The 18,289-nt window shown below is 32.4% G+C and overlaps 1 protein-coding gene across 2 annotated transcripts in view; it reads left to right on the top strand.

Moving 5' to 3' along the window:
- Positions 1-18,289, top strand: part of mesh (sushi domain containing 2 mesh) — a 94,459-nt gene that overhangs the window by 30,878 nt on the left and 45,292 nt on the right. For both annotated transcript variants that reach the window (XM_089099462.1, XM_089099461.1), the window contains exons 6-9: positions 1,397-1,657; positions 3,468-3,670; positions 4,473-4,618; positions 5,933-6,214. In XM_089099462.1, the coding sequence (XP_088955588.1) occupies positions 1,397-1,657; positions 3,468-3,670; positions 4,473-4,618; positions 5,933-6,214 (892 nt within the window). The remainder of the gene's footprint in view (positions 1-1,396; positions 1,658-3,467; positions 3,671-4,472; positions 4,619-5,932; positions 6,215-18,289) is intronic.

Genomic DNA, 18,289 nt, shown 5'->3' with positions numbered 1-18,289 from the left:
CTAATGTCATCATCATATGACAGTTAATGAACAAATATAGAACTCATTGTGACATTCACGTTTTATTGTTTCGCTTAATTTATAAAATGTAGAGCCATTTTCAAGATGAGGGGTGGGCTTAATACTTCCTGTCTCAGGTCTAAGACCAAGAAAAAACAATTGGCTTTCTTAAAATTTGCTTTTCCTTGTATTTTGGTCCCCGTTGTGCGAAAGTGGATGTTTTGTGACACAACTAACTTGTCTTTGTGAACTCAAAACAAAGATTAATCCTTCTACCTTTTGAATCAGTTTACTGGGCCTTTCTAGAAGATCTTACCATCTTCATAAATTAGGTCTTGAAGCAGACTTCATGCTAGATTCAATTTTAACCAAATGGTCATTTGAACGCCCAGAATGGTGCATGGGATAAGCGTATTCCAACTAGTCACCACAAGGAGCTCTAAAATAGTCATTGTCATCTCAGGTAGGGTTGAATGAAAGAAGGCAGGGGCAGAGCTAAAAATAATAATACTGAGAATATCATAATTTGTAGGATATTCTTTTATAACCAACTAACTAGTTTACTCAGCCACTGATTTTAGAATTCACATTCTCAGGCAGTCGTTTTGACTTTGTAATATTTCAATCCGATAAGAGATAAGTTATCTGCGAATTTTCACCCCTAAGGGAGCTCATTGCTAATGTATTTTGATCATTAAAAAACAAACTGGTCCCAAAAGAGTGCCCTGAGGGATGCCACATCAAATTAGGAAGGACCCATAATAAATATTTTTATAATTATCTAGTTGGTACCTGGGAACATTAAACAAAACCAAGTATTTTACCAACAATTTCGATTTGGAATTCCAGAGGCTCGAATCCTATTATTCAACTTCTGTTGAAATTCGACCGACTAGTATGTTGAAGTAAGACTATATTAGGTTAACCTCTTGAAAATGTGAATTATAAAAGGAGAATCATCTGCAATAAATCACAATCTCTGAAATTTGTGACGTTACTTCTAGATCTTGCATCTAGTTACTTGACGCGATGACGCAGGCTATATCTGTGATACTGGTCCCCTGGCATCATTTCTTGTATCTTAATTGATCTGGTCTATCTAACAAATGTTTTCTTTTTAAATGTTTTGTTTTCTTTTATTGGAGTTTATTATGATAACGGTTCGTTATTTGTTGCAATCAAAATGCAGACGGTTTCACTAACAAATACTTTATTTATGTTTTCTATATTTTAAGTCAAGTATAAAGAAAAAATTTTCACCTCTGTGGCCCATAAACGGTATCTCTTACTTTGAATTTTTGAAAATTTAATCTTTTGATATTATAAATCCAAGTAACTCACTTAGTTATTGCAGTTAAGTATTTGTGTTAAACATGAGATACTTCCGATTTTGTAGCTGTATACAAGTCAGCGCCTTTGATATTTGCTCCAGAAAGTGCAAACATGATGGGTGGTATTTTGGTAAACGTCACTGGTCCTTGCTTCACACCAGATAAAAGAATCATGTGTCGGTTTGATACTCAAGAAGTTGTTGGGAGATATGTCGGCCCCAATCGAGCCGTTTGTGTTATGCCCCGAGTATATGCCGCTGGATATATTGATCTCGCAATCTCCATTGACGGTGGCCAATATGCGTGGAAAGGAAGGTTTTATGTTGGTAAGTCATCAGTCTTCCTGTTAGCTTTTGATAATTTGTCCAAAAATAGCAATATTAATTAAAGTAAGTAAACCCAAGCTATAGATTCAATATAATAAGTCGCCAATCTTTCTGTGAGAAAAAGTATTTTATTAACTGTAAAAAAATGGCAGACCATTGGTCAGTGTCAAAGATGCAGGCTGTACAAGTCTTAAGGAATCAGCCTTAAGAATGAGTGAGGGTGACATGTGAATCAGGCCTGACGTGTGTACTGATTTCATACTTAGGTATATCCACGTACCTCTGCTAGCGTAGAAATTATTTAGGGTTTAAGTATATTTTGAGGCTAGCTCTAGTTGAATGCACTAATTCAAGAGTTTTGGTTACACAGATAGCACTATCATTGCATTAAAAACAGGAAAGTTAACATTATGTCTACGATAATTATAGTGATGCCACGGAGACTTTATATTATATGATGCCATGGAGACTAATTATAGTGATGTGTGGCCATGGGCGTAGGCAGCATTAGGCAGCATATTGTCTAGGGGGGGCAGTCGATAGTGTGATGGAGTTTTATCAACTGCTTTTTCCAAACCATCTGCTTTTTCAGTCATATATAATGTAAATTTGAAGGTCTAGGGGGGGGCAGCTGCCCCCCAGCCCACCCTTCCTATGCCCATGTGTGTGGCATCGAAAATCGCACCAATAAATCTTATAAGGGCATGTGTTTTTTTTTTTTTTTCTCAAATTAAAGTGTATCTATTCTCTAATAATTTCTCCTAGCGGTACTTAGTGGGCGAGGCAGGATATTTGTAAACAAAATTATTTGTTGACCATTTTACGGAATACCCTCAGTCGTCTTCAAAGTACTTAATGAGATGCATTGCACTTGCCAAGGGTTTTTCCCACTTTCTGAAGCATTTCTGGTATTATTCAACTTTTATATTGACCAGTGTCCTTTACAAAGCTGGTTTTTTCTCCTCCACATTATAAAAATCCTCTCCTTCTATAGCCTATTTCTATTCGTTCTCGGAAAAGAGAAACGATCATAAGTGGGTTAGGTCTGATTAAAACGAAGAATAGGGATGCCAGACCACCTCCAAGAGGCCAAAATAGTCGGCCACTCTAAATGCCGTGTGTGCTGGGGCTCTGTCGTGATGAAGGATCCAGTAACCTGATCACCAAAGTATGTTGTGCTTCCTCTGCACATCCTCTTGCAGACATTTTGAAAATAGATAATAAAAGTTATAGTTGAAGTTCAGACCAGAGGGGAAAAATCACGAATGCGCAATGCTACGAACATCAAAAAAGACAATGATCATCGTCTCTACATTTTAGTTTTTATACATTCCACCGGTCCATATTTTTCAATATTCAATACTCCCTCTCATGCTGCGTGGAATACTCTGGAATACGACCTTCCCAGAAGCTTTTCTATCACCCAAACCAAAAGCATGTTCAAGATCAATAAAATTCGGGACTAAAGAGGTCTGATGTATCAAACACATCTTAATTACTAATCTGAGCGTGAAAATTTGGTTAACAAATCCTCTCCCTTTGCTAAAACAAGACTATTTTCTCTTAAAATTGTATCTAACACATTGCTCAATCTGTTAAGTGTCATTACACTAAGTAGTTTGTTTCCTGAAGAAACCAACTATTCCAGAGGGGGGGGGGGGACTTTGATAAAATTAATCATTGTTGCATATTGAAAAAAAATATCCATTCACTGATGAATATACAAAGCAATTCTCTCTCTTGTAATTACTTTTTGGAAATATAAAATATAATTTTGTTATTACTAATGTAAGGTTTGCTTTTCTTTCAGAGACTCCCGTACTAGCTCCAGAGATGGTATGGTTTCATGATCAGAGTTTTCATGACCTGTATCCGGAAAAACTCCGAATCAGATGGGACAAGTTTAATTTGACAATGAACGAAATCGCCAAAGTAGCCATTTCATTGTGGGGTTATAAAGAGACAACGTTGAATCCTGAATTAGTCCTTATTGACCAAATTTCTCCTGAAGGTGTAAGTGACTTTATATTTCCTAAGTCTCCTTTCATTTTCTCATTCCCTCTTCCTCTCTCTCTCTCTCTCTCTCTCTTCTTCTGCTTCTTCTTCTCTTCTTCTTCTTCTTAAGTATAAAAAACCAGGCTGATGCTAAAACCTACTCTGGCCTTACCAAAGTTAAATCCTGAATTAGTCTTTATTGACCAAATTTCTCCTGAAGGTGCAAGTGACTTTTTATTTCCTAAGTCTCCTTTCATTTTTCTCATTCCCTCTCCCTCTTCCCTCTCTTTAACTCTCTGTCTCTCTCTCTCTCTCTCTCTCTCTCTCTCTCTCTCTCTCTCTCTCTCTCTCTCTCTCTCTCTCTCTCTCTCTCTTCTTCTTCTTCTTCTTCTTAAGTATAAAAAACCAGGCTTATTGCAAAAACATAGTCTTGCCTTACCAAAGGACACCTGCATAAATTTTTTTCAAGGAAGAAGGGGCAAGTCTGGAAAAATACTCTGGGAACGTCAGGGTCCCGAGAAAATATTTTTTTGGCCAGAGAAAATATTTTTCCCAAATCTAACGAAATTTCGGACTGTTCGTAAAAATTGTTCTTAAGGGGGGGGGGGTCTGAGACCCATGTGTGCTTGATTGAAAATATTTGTTTTTTTAGTCTTCTTAGCTAGGTGTCAATAAGTTGAAAAACCATATTTTAGATAAACTATATATTAGTAAAACTGTATATAAGTTAAAGTGTACGAAAAATTTATACAAAACAACCATTAAGCCTATTTAACACAAGTTTTTTTCATGCATTTTTAATTTCAAGTCATTATTTCAGGGAATAAACAATAATGGAGATTATACAATTGATGTTGCAAATTTTCGAGGAAAAGATAGCGGAGATTACCTTCGTCTGTTTGAAGTTGGATTTCTTCACATTACCCTCGTAGGCGCAGAAAACCAAAATCTTCTAGGCATCTCACCGTAAGACTATTTGTTCCTCTTTGGTCCTCTGATTCAAAATATATTTTGCTTTCGAAACTATAAAGTGTTTAGCTTTCAGACAGTTTGAATCAAACCGTTGTTTGATAATCTGACTAAATTAAAATAATAAAGTCAAACTTTTTATAATAGTGAATAATAAGTAAAGAGTGATCATTGTCTGTTAGCAACGCCCTGAAAAATAAAAGCTTGAAAAAGGGATGCAATCACAAACTTGGAGACTGCAAGTTAAGTGAGCTGTTTTCAACAAGCTAGGGACACAATCCCTATAGAGGATAACAATAGCTAAATTTCAAATTTTTTTTTTGCGACGCCCAAATAACTGTGAAGTATTTCGAATCTACAATTGAAAATGAAGTTTCACGTGAAAACTTGTGCTTGAAGCTCACTAGTATGCTAAAATGAAACCAAATCAATAAAATGACATACGATATCCCCTTCCCCCTCCGTTGGAACAAGGGACTTTCCCTTGTATATAATTTCTTATGGGTGACCTCAATTTTGATAAAATTTGAACATTTAACATCAGTCTAAAATTAGAAAATGTTCTTTTCGCTTTAGTTTTTCCCAAGGCCATATCCAAGAGGGTTAGGAGGTTTGACCCCCCGCCCCCCCAAATGTTAGTCTGACTCGTAAAAAACGTAAAACAGTTAATATAAACACATTTTGATGCGTTTTTAAAAGTTTTTCGCAACCCCACCCCAAAAAAAATATTTTATAACCCCCCCTTCCCCCTTAAACAAAAATCCTGGATACGGTCCTGCTTTTTCCTCCATCCTTCAATTTCTTAATTTGCTTACTTGGGATGCTGATCTCTATCTAAGTAAATTCAAACTTTAACTGAAATATCCGGTGACCTTCAAAAGGAATTGTTTCAGTGTTAAAAATCGAAATTAAAGCCAATTGTATTTTTTTTATTTTTGGAGCTTCCGCAAATACATTGATCTTACCTTTGGGAAAATATTCCTGTATTTTATCTCAATTTTCCCAAGAACATATGGTTTTAGCGCAAATTTGATCTACACTAAAATATCAGGTTGATGAAAATTTGTTAAACAAACTTTGACAAAATGAATTCCGAACTTCAAAAGAGGAAGAGAAAGAATAATAAAATGTCAATCCATGTACTGCCAGGAGGATAAAATTTCAATAAGAGAGTCAATGGGTATTTCTCTTAACAAAGTGACATAGCCACGTGACATCAGTGATATAAATGTCATCATACCTGCCAAGACCCTTTTTTTTAAGTTACCATTGATGTATCCTAGAGGCCTATAATCTGCTCTATCATTTCAGGATTCTATGGAGCCGACCAATGCCAATAGGTTGGTACTTTGCTGATCAGTGGAAGCGTTTCTATGGTGCAGACTGGGCAGCGCAAAAATGCAATGCTTGGTATGAAACAGATACGAAAATGAGATATTTTGCCAATGAGATTCCTATGTGTCCCTGTCTTCTTGACCAAGCCCAAGGTGACAAAGGTCGTTTCTTGCCTGACTACGAATGTGATAAAGAAGGGAATGCGGCTTGTTATTACCATAGAGGAGCCTCTATGTGCTTCAGAAGTGGAACAGCAAAGTATGTTGCTTTTTTTTTCTTCCTTTTTATGGCCTTAACAGAGAGGTTGACGAAAAATATTTTTTTGTGACTTTTGTGATTTTAAAATATCCGTTAGTAGGAGACAATATTATGTAACAAAATCATAAGAAGATAAGAAAAAAAATACCCGGGTTGTCACGAAAATAAAGTCTTCGCTTTTGTCCCAATATATAGGGTAGAGCAAAATTAAACTACCTATCAAAAAGTTCGTGGTAATGTTCCATAAACTGAGAAACACATCCATAAAAAGGGAAATGATTTTAATGGCAAATATGTAACGTAACAGAGAGTTTGAGCATTTATCAACAAAATACGAAGTTGTGCCAAAGTAAGCCAAAAAAGTTATCTGTTTAGACTTACGATTTCAGAGACCGGCTTGCTGCACGATGGGATATTCGTACCCAAGGGTAGTAGCAGTTCACACAAAATAAATGTATAGTAGTATTATATATATATATATATATATATATATATATATATATATATATATATATATATATATATATATATATATATATTATATATATATATATATATATATATATATATATATATATATATATATATATATATATATATATATATATATATATATATATATATATATATATATATATATATATATATATATATATATATATATATATATATATATATATATATATATATATATATATATATATATATATATATATATATATATATATATATATATATATATATATATATATATATATATATATATATATATATATATATATATATATATATATATATATATATATATATATATATATATATATATTCAGCATTTCTCATAGCATATCCGTGATAAAATGAATCTAAACGAAAAAAATTATTAAAAACATCAGGCGCGGAACCAATCTAACTCTAAAACACAAAAATATTAATATGAAAATCTCTAATCTGACCTACATTCAAAATCCTAAGTTCCCTAAAAATCGACTCTGCACTTAAAACTCCGGTATCATGATTACTAATCAAGCTCACTGCTTTATTTTGCTGAATCTGCACTCGTTTAAAATTACACATAAACTTACTCGCCCGAATCATAAATCCATAATTTATGTACGGCGCAATTAAAGAATTATATAAAAGAACTAAAATATGAGAAGTTAAAATGTTGAAAATATCTTAAAATCACATGGCCACGCGCTACCTTACACGCAACCACATCAGCGTGTCTTCTCCAGCTGAGGTTCTGATCGAGAATGAATCCTAGGTACTGCACTTCCTCAACCCACTTTAATATAGAACTATTTATTCCTATTTCACTGGGAAGACATGGAGATACACCAGTCCGATTAAACTGAATATAGTAACTCTTTGCCGCGTTAATGCTAAGTAAGCTAGTGCCTACAAACTCACTCAACTCTTGCAGAGCTCTGTTTGATTTCTGGACCAATCCTTCAAGAATCTTTGCTGCCACACCAAAAGCTGCATCATCTTCGAAAGATGTCATAGACGCACCAGGAATATAAAATCATATAATGTCGGCATACACTAAATACAACAGGGGTCCTAATACGGAAACCTGAGGCACTCCACATGAAACAAGAAAAAGCCTAGAAAACTTCTCTCCTAGATTAACCCTCACTGACCTACCATTTAAATACGAACTAAACCAATCCAAACACCTCCCTTTTAAACCCAATTATCTTAATCTAGGCTTTCTAATAAAATACTGAAAACAACGGTATCGAACGCATTTTTTTAAATTTACATAAATAGTAATAAAATACTCACCCTTTCCAAAGCCACATTAACATTTTCTAAATATATATATATATATATATATATATATATATATATATATATATATATATATATATATATATTTGAGGCCACAAAAATCTATGTAAAGGGGTGCACATCTTCACACCAAGCACCATTCAAATCTAGGCCAATTTTCTAAAATTCAAGTGGGATACCCTTCACATAAATATGAAAAGGGATTGTGATACTTACATTTCTAGCCTCCCTTCATTCTGAGGAATGCTTTTACCTGAGCCTGCAGTATCGAAGGCATGGGGTGACGGATTCCCTCTTTTAGCCGAAATGTTTTAAATGTAACATAAATTTATATGCAAAATTTAAGAGAGAAAAAACGGGCACAATTTAAATGAAACAGTGGAACAAAACAACAACAAAAAACAACGACGAACTTTTAATAATAAAAATCGGAATATTTCGACTCCATGTGTGGGAGCCTTTATCAACGGGAAAAAATTCGAAGTTGAATCAAATTAAACTCTACATATAAAGAAAAAGACAAAACAAAAAAAAGACGAATAAACAAAACTCACATCTTAATAACCTCCAAAATGTTGCAATCACTGTATAAGTAGACGAATAAGTCTGAATAAGTAGACGAAAAAGACAGAAGGTTGTCTTTCTTTTTCATCAGATTGTATCTTGTATAATTTCAGTTTGGCAATGAAATACTGTATTTATTTTAAACAATTTACATGAACTCAAGGTCTTTCAAATAAATACAGTATTTAATTTTTGCTAGACCTCATTGCCAAACTGAAATAATACAAGAGACAGTCTGGTGAAAAAGAAAGACAATCTTTTGCCATTTATGGGTGCTTATTCAGACTATTTACAGTAATTGCAGAATTTTTTTGGTTATTAAGAAGTGATTTTGATTTATTTGTTTTTTATTTATATTTTTCTGTCTTTTTCTTTATATGTTGTGTTTAATTTAATTCAACTTTAACCTTTTTTTTCCCTCGTTAATAAAGGCTTTCAGACGTTTGTTGTTGGTTATTTGTTAAGGTTTGTTGTTGTTTTTCTTTCTTGTTTTGTTCCACTGTCTTATTTGAATTATACTTATTTTTTCTCTCTCAAATTCTGTAAATGAGAAAGCAGTGTGGTCTAAGAAATTATTTAAACATTGATATGCTTACCTGCTCAGAAGGCGGATGGTCGGGATGGGTATTTCCACTGAAAAAAAGAGCTCTTCAAAATACTTCCTTTGAAAATCAATAGTCCCCCTCCCCGCCCAGGAAATATTCTAAGGGATACGTTTTTTTAATGAATGATTATCAGCTCGTAGCACAGTTACATGAATTTTGAACTTGTATATTAAGAACAGGAGTTGAGGGTGGATAAAAGACGAAATTTTGATAGTCTGAATGCACTGAATGCACTTATAACCTAATTCTTAATATACAAAAGTCATGAATTTTAAACTTGCTAATCAAAAGCTACGAGCATAATAAAAATTGTTATGCATAACAAAAATTGTAATAGCCCCCCCCTCCCCCATCAAAAAAAAGTTGTGATCTTGATGAAGATTTAACATTAAAAGCTAATGTGTCTAATAACCCTACGCTTGAATCTACAAAGTACGAATTGGTATATTTTTCTCGAGAAGGAGGGTCCTACTAAATTGTCCTTATTTTCTGAGCGATGATCGTATTGAAGAATTATGGATGGATCGCTCGTAGAATTTTTGGTCAGTCGTAGAACTATGGATCAATCATAGAATTGTCTAAACGAAGCTCATTCGAACAAAAAAAAACTCAAAACTACATCTCTCTCTCTCTCTCTCTCTCTCTCTCTCTCTCTCTCTCTCTCTCTCTCTCTCTCTCTCTCTCTCTCTCTCTCTCTCTCTTTCTCTCTCTCTCTTCATGTCTATTTTATTTTGCTTTTTCTCATTTTTTTTTGTTCGATGTCACAATGGATTGTATCAATGCCTTAGGTGTTATCAGAGGTTTATACACCTATAAACAAGTGGAACCTATTGATGAAAATGTTTCTTTTCTTATAACACGAAAACCTTATTTTATGCTATACTTTAGTCTATTAATAATATGAGATATGGCATAATTAATGAATTAACAGAAGGAATGTGGGATAGTTGATAAATTATACGAAAACATACCAAGTTTGAAGTTTGGTTGTAATTCTACTCCAAAAAAGTAGCGCCAGCGTAGCTGAGAGTTCAACTGAGATAGACCTGTGCAATCGCCTCGATTCACCAAAACAACACCAGTATTTTAAAGTCATTATAATATGCGGTGGTTAAGCTCTTGATGAAACGCTGAGAGTTCAACGGGAAGGGAAATTGGGAGGACAGTTGAACTTTCAGCTACGCTGGCGCTCCTTCTTTGGAGTAGAATTACAATCAAACCTCAAACTTGGTAAGTTCTCGTTTAATTTCTCAATTCTAATACAAAAGGAGCGACTTAGCTGCGCTTCGAGTTAAACTGAGATTTTAAAGTTCATTAGGAGCTAAACCAGCGCGAATTATCAATAATAGCCTACGTAAAAAAAGACTACTGTACAAAATTAATTTATAGTAAGATATTTCAAATATAACAAAATAAAATGAGTAATTTCAAAAACAAATACCTGTTGTCCACTTTCAATTGGTTTATAGTAGAACCTTACTAACTTTTTCGCATTTGGCCAGCCTACTTATCTTACAATTTGATCCACACCAACTAAACTTGCTTTGAGGTGGGACGTTGAGCCAGACCTGGTGCTATGAGCACCATTCTGAGATCTATGAGCGCAACACTGAGATCTATTCCTGCAAGAAATAGCACTTCTTTGATTCTTCTAGAAAAGGATGACTTGGACGCAGCAGTATGAGGCTTACGGTATGCAAGAAAAAATGTGTCGTCTCTATTCAGGTATGATGTCATTCTAATATAACTAGCTAGGTGCATCAGTAGACACAGGGAAGACTCTTCAAAAGGCCGATGTTAACGATTAATTTATGGTTTCACGTTTCGTTGTTTTTAACAACACATGGATTTGACAAGCTAAAACTTCCATCGTCATTGTTTATCATATTGTTAATTGACGAATTAGCCAGAAAACTAAACTCTTTCACAAGCCGATAAAATCAATAAAACTGCTAATTTTTGTGTTTGTGTCTTTGGTTGAAGAATTTCGATATACGAAGCTGGTAATGTAAAGATATCGAATATGTGTTTTACATCCCAGATACTAGAAAGCTTGGGAAGACCAGGCCTTCTATTAAAGACACCACTCATAAACTTCTTGTTATTTGATTACTACCCAACTGAAGGCTATGTAAAATTGCCGATAAAGTACTGCTTGCAGTATTAATAGCGCTGTTTCCAACACCTGAGTGAAAAGGTTCCATAAAAGAGATCAAGGTCTCAGTATATACCAAGGTACCATTTTGCGTAGGCCCCCGTACCAAACCGGTTTTTCTGGTAGGTAAACATGTCATTACACTCTTTGCCAAGAGATTAAACCAGTATTGTCTATAACTTAATTTACGTTGGTTAAACTTCCGATGGTTAAGAAAGCGTAACAGGTAATTAAAGTATTAGAAATGGGATGCTATAATTTGACAGATTTTAAGTTGAAACATTGTGACGTAAAAATAACTCAGTTATTTGCTTGCGTGTATAGGAATTCCAGTGCTATGTGCTTGCTTTTTTTTTGTGTTAAAATATGTAGTTTTTATATCTTTTAAAAGATCTTTAAGAGGTTTGAGAGACTCAGTTGCCTAATTCAGTGTGATTTTTCTTTACTTGATGGTCATTAAAAACGAAAATATTGTGTTAAATAAGTAGTTTTTATATATTTTAAAAGAGCTTTAAGAGGTTTGATAGACTCAGTTGCCTAATTCCGTGTGTTTTTTATTTACTTGATTATCATTAAAAACGAATTTTTTGTGTTAAATAAGTAGTTTTTTTATCTTTTAAAAGAGCTTTAAGGGGTTTGAGAGACTCAGTTGCCTAATTCCTTGATGTTTTCCTTTACTTGGTGGTCGTTAAAAACTAAATTTTTGTGTTAAATAAGTAGTTTTTGTATCATTTAAAAGAGCTTTACAGGGATTGAGAGACTCAGTCGCCTAATTCCGTGTGATTTTTCTTTACTTGACGGTCATTAAAAACGAAATTTGTGTGTTAAATAAGTAGTTTTTCTATCTTTTAAAAGAGCTTTACGGGGAGTGAGAGACTCTGTCGCATTACTCAATGGGTTTTTCCTTTCCATGGTAATCATTAAAAACGAAATTTTTGTATTATATCAGTAGTTCTTTTATATTTTAATATAAATTTACTGTGATTTACTGAATCTGTTTACTGATTACGTGTGATTTTTCTTTACTTGGTGGTCATTTGTTGTATCTTTTAAAAGAGCTTTACAGGGTTTGAGAGACTCAGTTGCCTAATTCCGTGTGATTTTTCTTTACTTGATGGTCATTAAAAACGAAATTTTTGTGTTAAATAAGTAGTTTTTGTATCTTTTAAAATAGCTTTAAGGGGTTTGAGAGACTCAGTTGACTGAATCCGTGTGGTTTTTCTTCACTTTGTAGTAATTAAAAACGAAATTTTTTGTGTTCAATAATTAGTTTTTTTATATTTTAAAATAGCTTTACAGGGATTGAGAGACTCAGTTGCCGGATTCCGTGTGGTTTTTCTTTACTTGATGGTCATTAAAAACGAAATTTTTTTGTTAAATAAGTAGTTTTTTTATATTTTAAATGACGTTTAATGGGATTGAGAGACTCTGTTTCATAATTCATTTTTGTTTTACTTTACTTGGTGGTCATTAAAAACGAAATTTTTATGTTAAATAATTAGTTTTTGTATCTTTTAAAAGAGCTTTACGGGGATTGAGAGACTCAGTTGCCGGATTTCGGGTGATTCATCTTTACTTGATGGACATTAAAAAACGAAATTTTAGTGTTAAATAAGTATTTTTTTTATGTGTTAAATAATTAGTTTTTGTATCTTTTAAAAGAGCTTTACATGGTTTGAGAGACTCAGGTGCATAAGTCTGTATTGACTTTCTTTACTTAGAAGTCATTAAAAACTAAAAAATTTGGTTAAATAAGTCGTGGTTTCATCTTTTAAAAGAGATTTAATGGGATTGAGAGACTCAGTTACCGGATTCCGTGTGTTTTTTATTTCATTGGTGGTAATTAAAAACGAAATTTTTTTGTTAAATAAGTAGTTTTTGTATCTTTTAAAAGAGCTTTACGGGGATTGAGAGACTCAGTTGCCGGATTCCGTGTGGTTTTCCTTTACTTGGTGGTAATTAAAAACTAAATTTTTGTGTTAAATAAGTTGTTTTTTTATATTTTAAAAGAGCTTTACGGGGATTGAGAGACTCAGTTGCCTGATTCCGTGTGGTTTTTCTTTACTTGGTGGTCATTAAAAACGAAATTTTTGTGTTAAATAAGTAGTTTTTTTATATTTTAAAAGATCTTTAAGGGGATTGAGAGACTCAGTTGACTGATTCCGTGTGTTTTTTCTTTACTTGGTGGTCATTAAAAACGAAATTTTTTATGTTAAATAAGTAGTTTTTGCATCTTTTAAAAGAGATTTACGGGGATTGAGAGACTCAGTTTTACCTTGTCACAGTTACATTTTCATGATTTTTCAAAGTTCATTTTGAATTTCTTTCTTTAAAATGCAAGAGTTGTAATATTTCAGTAGTGTTTGGTTGTGGTTTACCTTGTCACAGTTACATTTTCTTGATTCTTCAAAGTTCATTTTGAATTTCTTTCGTTGAAATGCAAGAGTTGGAATATTTCAGTAGTGTTTGGTTGTGGTTTACCTTGTCACAATTACATTTTCTTTATTTTTCAAAGTTCATTTTTAATTTCTTTCGTTGAAATGCAAGAGTTGGAATATTTCAGTAGTGTTTGGTTGTGGTTTACCTTGTCACAGTTACATTTTCTTTATTTTTCAAAGTTCATTTTGAATTTCTTTCGCTGAAATGCACGAGTTGGAATAGTTCAGTATTGTTTGGTTGTGGTTTACCTTGTCACAGTTACATTTTCTTGATTTTTCAAATTTCATTTTGAATTACTTTATTTGAAGTGTAAGAGTTGGAATATTTCAGTAGTGTTTGTTTGCGTTTTAATTTGTCACAGTTACATTGTCTTGATTTTTCGAAGTACATTTTTAATTTCTTTCGATGAAGTGCAAGAGTTTGAATATTTCAGTAGCGTTTGGTTGTGGTTTACCTTGTCACAGTTACATTTTCTTGATTTTTCAAAGTTCATTTTGAATTTCTTTCGTTGAAATGCAAGAGTTGGAATATTTCAGTAGTGTTTGGTTGTGGTTTACCTTGTCACAGTTACATTTTCTTGATTTTTCAAAGTTCATTTTGAATTTCTTTCGTTGAAATGCAAGAGTTGGAATATTTCAGTAGTGTTTGATGGTGGTTTACCTTGTCACAGTTACCTTTTCTTGATTTTTCAAAGTTCATTTTGAATTTCTTTCATTGAAATGCAAGAGTTGGAATATTTCAGTAGTGTTTGGTTGTGGTTTACCTTGTCACAGTTACATTTTCTTGATTTTTCAATGTTCATTTTGATTTTCATATAATGTACATCCATACAGTGAAGTGGCCTGTTTCGTACGGTCACGGATGCCATTATCACTTTGACATCTTCATGATTATTCAATGCATATTTTGAACTTCCATCATCTGAAAGCAAGAGATGGACTCCTTCATTAGTATTCGGGAGTGGTTTAAACTGTTCCTCATAAATTTTCTTGATTATTAAATTTTTATTTTTTATTTCTTTCGTTGAAATTAAAGATTTTGAATATTTCATGTGTGTTTGGTTATGTTTTACCTTGTCACAGTTACATATTCTTGATTTTTCAAAGTTCATTTTGAATTTCTTTCGTTGAAATGCAAGAGTTGGAATATTTCAGTAGTGTTTGGTTGGGGTTTACCTTGTCACAATTACATTTTCTTGTTTTTTCAAAGTTCATTTTGAAATTTCTTTCGTTGAAATGCAAGAGTTGGAATATTTCATTAGTGTTTGGTTGTGGTTTACCTTGTCACAGTTACATTTTCTTGATTTTTAAAATTTCAAATTGAATTTATTTCTTTTAAATGGAAGTGTAGTAATATTTAAGAAGTGTTTGGTTTTGGTTTAACTTGTCACAGTTACATTTTCTTGATTTTTTAAAAGTTCATTTTTAATTTCTTTCGCTGAAATGCAAGAGTTGGAATAGTTCAGAAGTGTTTGGTTTTGGTTTACCTTGTCCCATTTTAATTTTATTGATTTTTCAAAGTTTATTTTGAATTTCTTTCGTTGAAATTCAAGAGTTGGCATATTTCAATAGAGTTTGGTTGTGGTTTAACATGTCTCATTTACATTTTCTTGATTTTTCAAAGTTCAGTTTGAATTTCTATCTCTGAAATGCAATAGTTGGAATAGTTCAGTAGTGTTTGGTTTTGGTTTACCTTGTCACAGTTATATTTTCTTGATTTTTCAAAGTTCATTTTGAATTTATGTAGTGTTTGTTTGTGTTTTACATTGTCACAGTTACATTTTCTTGATTTTTCAAAGTTCATTTTGAATTTCTTTCGCTGAAATGCAAGAGTTGGAATATTTCAGTAGTGTTTTGTTGTGGTTTACCTTGTCACAGTTACATTTTCTTGATTTTTAAAAGTTCATTTTGAATTTCTTTCGCTGAAATGCAAGATTTGGAACATTTAAGTCTTGTGTGGTGGTGGTTAACATTTTCAAGTTAAAAGATTCTTTATAATTAAAATATATAAAATAATTAATTTAGATTTTTATAAATAGGCTTTATATTAAAGTTTATTTATGTTGAGTGTTTCATTTGACCTGATACAGTATCTTTATTTTTAAAATTTAATTTTGAATTTCTTTCGCTGAAATGCAAGAGTTGGAATACTTCAGTGTCTTACAGTTACATTTCTTCAAAGTTCATTTTGAATTTCTTTCATTGAAATGCAAGAGTTTGAATATTTCAGTAGTGTATGGTTATGGTTTACCTTGTTACTGTTACATTCTATTGATTTTTCAAAGTTCATTTTGTATTTCTTTAATTGAAATGCAAGAGTTTGAATATCTAAGAATTTTTTTGTTGTTGTTTTAATTTTAAAAGTTTAATATTAAATATTTTTCAAAAGTTAATTTTTTTTTTATTTATTTGAAATGAAAGAGTTGGAATATTTCAGTAGTGGCTTGTTGTGGTTTACAGTGTCACTGTTTCATACTCTTGATTTTTCTAATTTCCTCTTGTTTTTCTTTCCTAGAAATGAAAGAGTTGGAATATTTAAGCATTGGTTGGTTGTGGTTTACCGTGTCACTGTTACTTTCTCTTGATTTTTCAAAGTTCATTTTGAATTTTTTTTCGTTGAAATGCAAGAGTTGGAATATTTCAGTAGTGTTTGGTTGTGGTTTACCTTGTCACGGTTACATTTTCTTGATTTTTCAAAGTTGATTTTGAATTTTTTTCGTTGAAATTCAAGAGTTGGACTATTTAGTAGTGTTTGGTTGTGGTTTACCTTGTCACAGATACATTTTCTTGATTTTTAAAATTTCATTTTGAATTTATGTAGTTGAAATGCAAGAGTTGGAATATTTCAGTAGTGTTCGGTTGTGGTTTACCTTGTCACAGTTATATTTTCTTGATTTTTAAAAGTTCATTTTTGAATTTCTTTCATTGAAATGCAAGAGTTGGAATATTTCAGTAGTGTTTGGTGATGGTTAACCCTGTCAGAGTTAAATTTTCTAGATTGGTCAATGCTTATTTTGAATGTATTTCGTTGAGGTGAAAGAGTTGGTCTTTTTGTGTTTCGTTCGCTTGTGTTTTAACTTGACGAAGCTACATTCTATTGTTTTTTAAAAGCTCATTTCGAACATTTATTGATGAGAATACTTATTTTTACTGTTACAAAGGTGTAAGCGTGTGGTTTACCATGTCACAGTTACATTTTCTTGATTTTTCAAAGTTCATTTTGAATTTCTTTCGTTGAAATGCAAGAGTTGGAATATTTCAGTAGTGTTTGGTTGTGGTTTACCTTGTCACAGTTACATTTTCTTGATTTTTCAAAGTTCATTTTGAATTTCTTTCGTTGAAATGCAAGAGTTGGAATATTTCAGTAGTGTTTGGTTGTGGTTTACCTTGTCACAGTTACATTTTCTTGATTTTTCAAAGTTCATTTTGAATTTCTTTCGTTGAAATGCAAGAGTTGGAATATTTCAGTAGTGTTTGGTTGTGGTTTACCTTGTCACAGTTACATTTTCTTGATTTTTCAAAGTTCATTTTGAATTTCTTTCGTTGAAATGCAAGAGTTGGAATATTTCAGTAGTGTTTGGTTGTGGTTTACCTTGTCACAGTTACATTTTCTTGATTTTTCAAAGTTCATTTTGAATTTCTTTCGTTGAAATGCAAGAGTTGGAATATTTCAGTAGTGTTTGGTTGTGGTTTACCTTGTCACAGTTACATTTTCTTGATTTTTCAAAGTTCATTTTGAATTTCTTTCGTTGAAATGCAAGAGTTGGAATATTTCAGTAGTGTTTGGTTGTGGTTTACCTTGTCACAGTTACATTTTCTTGATTTTTCAAAGTTCATTTTGAATTTCTTTCGTTGAAATGCAAGAGTTGGAATATTTCAGTAGTGTTTGGTTGTGGTTTACCTTGTCACAGTTACATTTTCTTGATTTTTCAAAGTTCATTTTGAATTTCTTTCGTTGAAATGCAAGAGTTGGAATATTTCAGTAGTGTTTGGTTGTGGTTTACCTTGTCACAGTTACATTTTCTTGATTTTTCAAAGTTCATTTTGAATTTCTTTCGTTGAAATGCAAGAGTTGGAATATTTCAGTAGTGTTTGGTTGTGGTTTACCTTGTCACAGTTACATTTTCTTGATTTTTCAAAGTTCATTTTGAATTTCTTTCGTTGAAATGCAAGAGTTGGAATATTTCAGTAGTGTTTGGTTGTGGTTTACCTTGTCACAGTTACATTTTCTTGATTTTTCAAAGTTCATTTTGAATTTCTTTCGTTGAAATGCAAGAGTTGGAATATTTCAGTAGTGTTTGGTTGTGGTTTACCTTGTCACAGTTACATTTTCTTGATTTTTCAAAGTTCATTTTGAATTTGTTTTTATCACATTTAAATTATGTAATATTTGACTTGTGTTTGATTGCGATTGACAATGTCAAAGCTATATTTTTATGATTCTTCAAGCTTCATTTTGAATTTCTTTCGTTGAAATGCAAGAGTTGGAATATTTCACAAGGGTATGGTAGTGGTTTAC

This window comes from Artemia sp. Qi Xiang Cuo, chromosome 13 (assembly GCF_049724085.1).
Source record: "Artemia sp. Qi Xiang Cuo chromosome 13, ASM4972408v1, whole genome shotgun sequence".
NCBI lineage: Eukaryota > Metazoa > Arthropoda > Branchiopoda > Anostraca > Artemiidae > Artemia > Artemia sp. Qi Xiang Cuo.
Note: the sequence above shows the minus strand (reverse complement) of the source record. Positions and strands in the feature narration are given on the sequence as shown.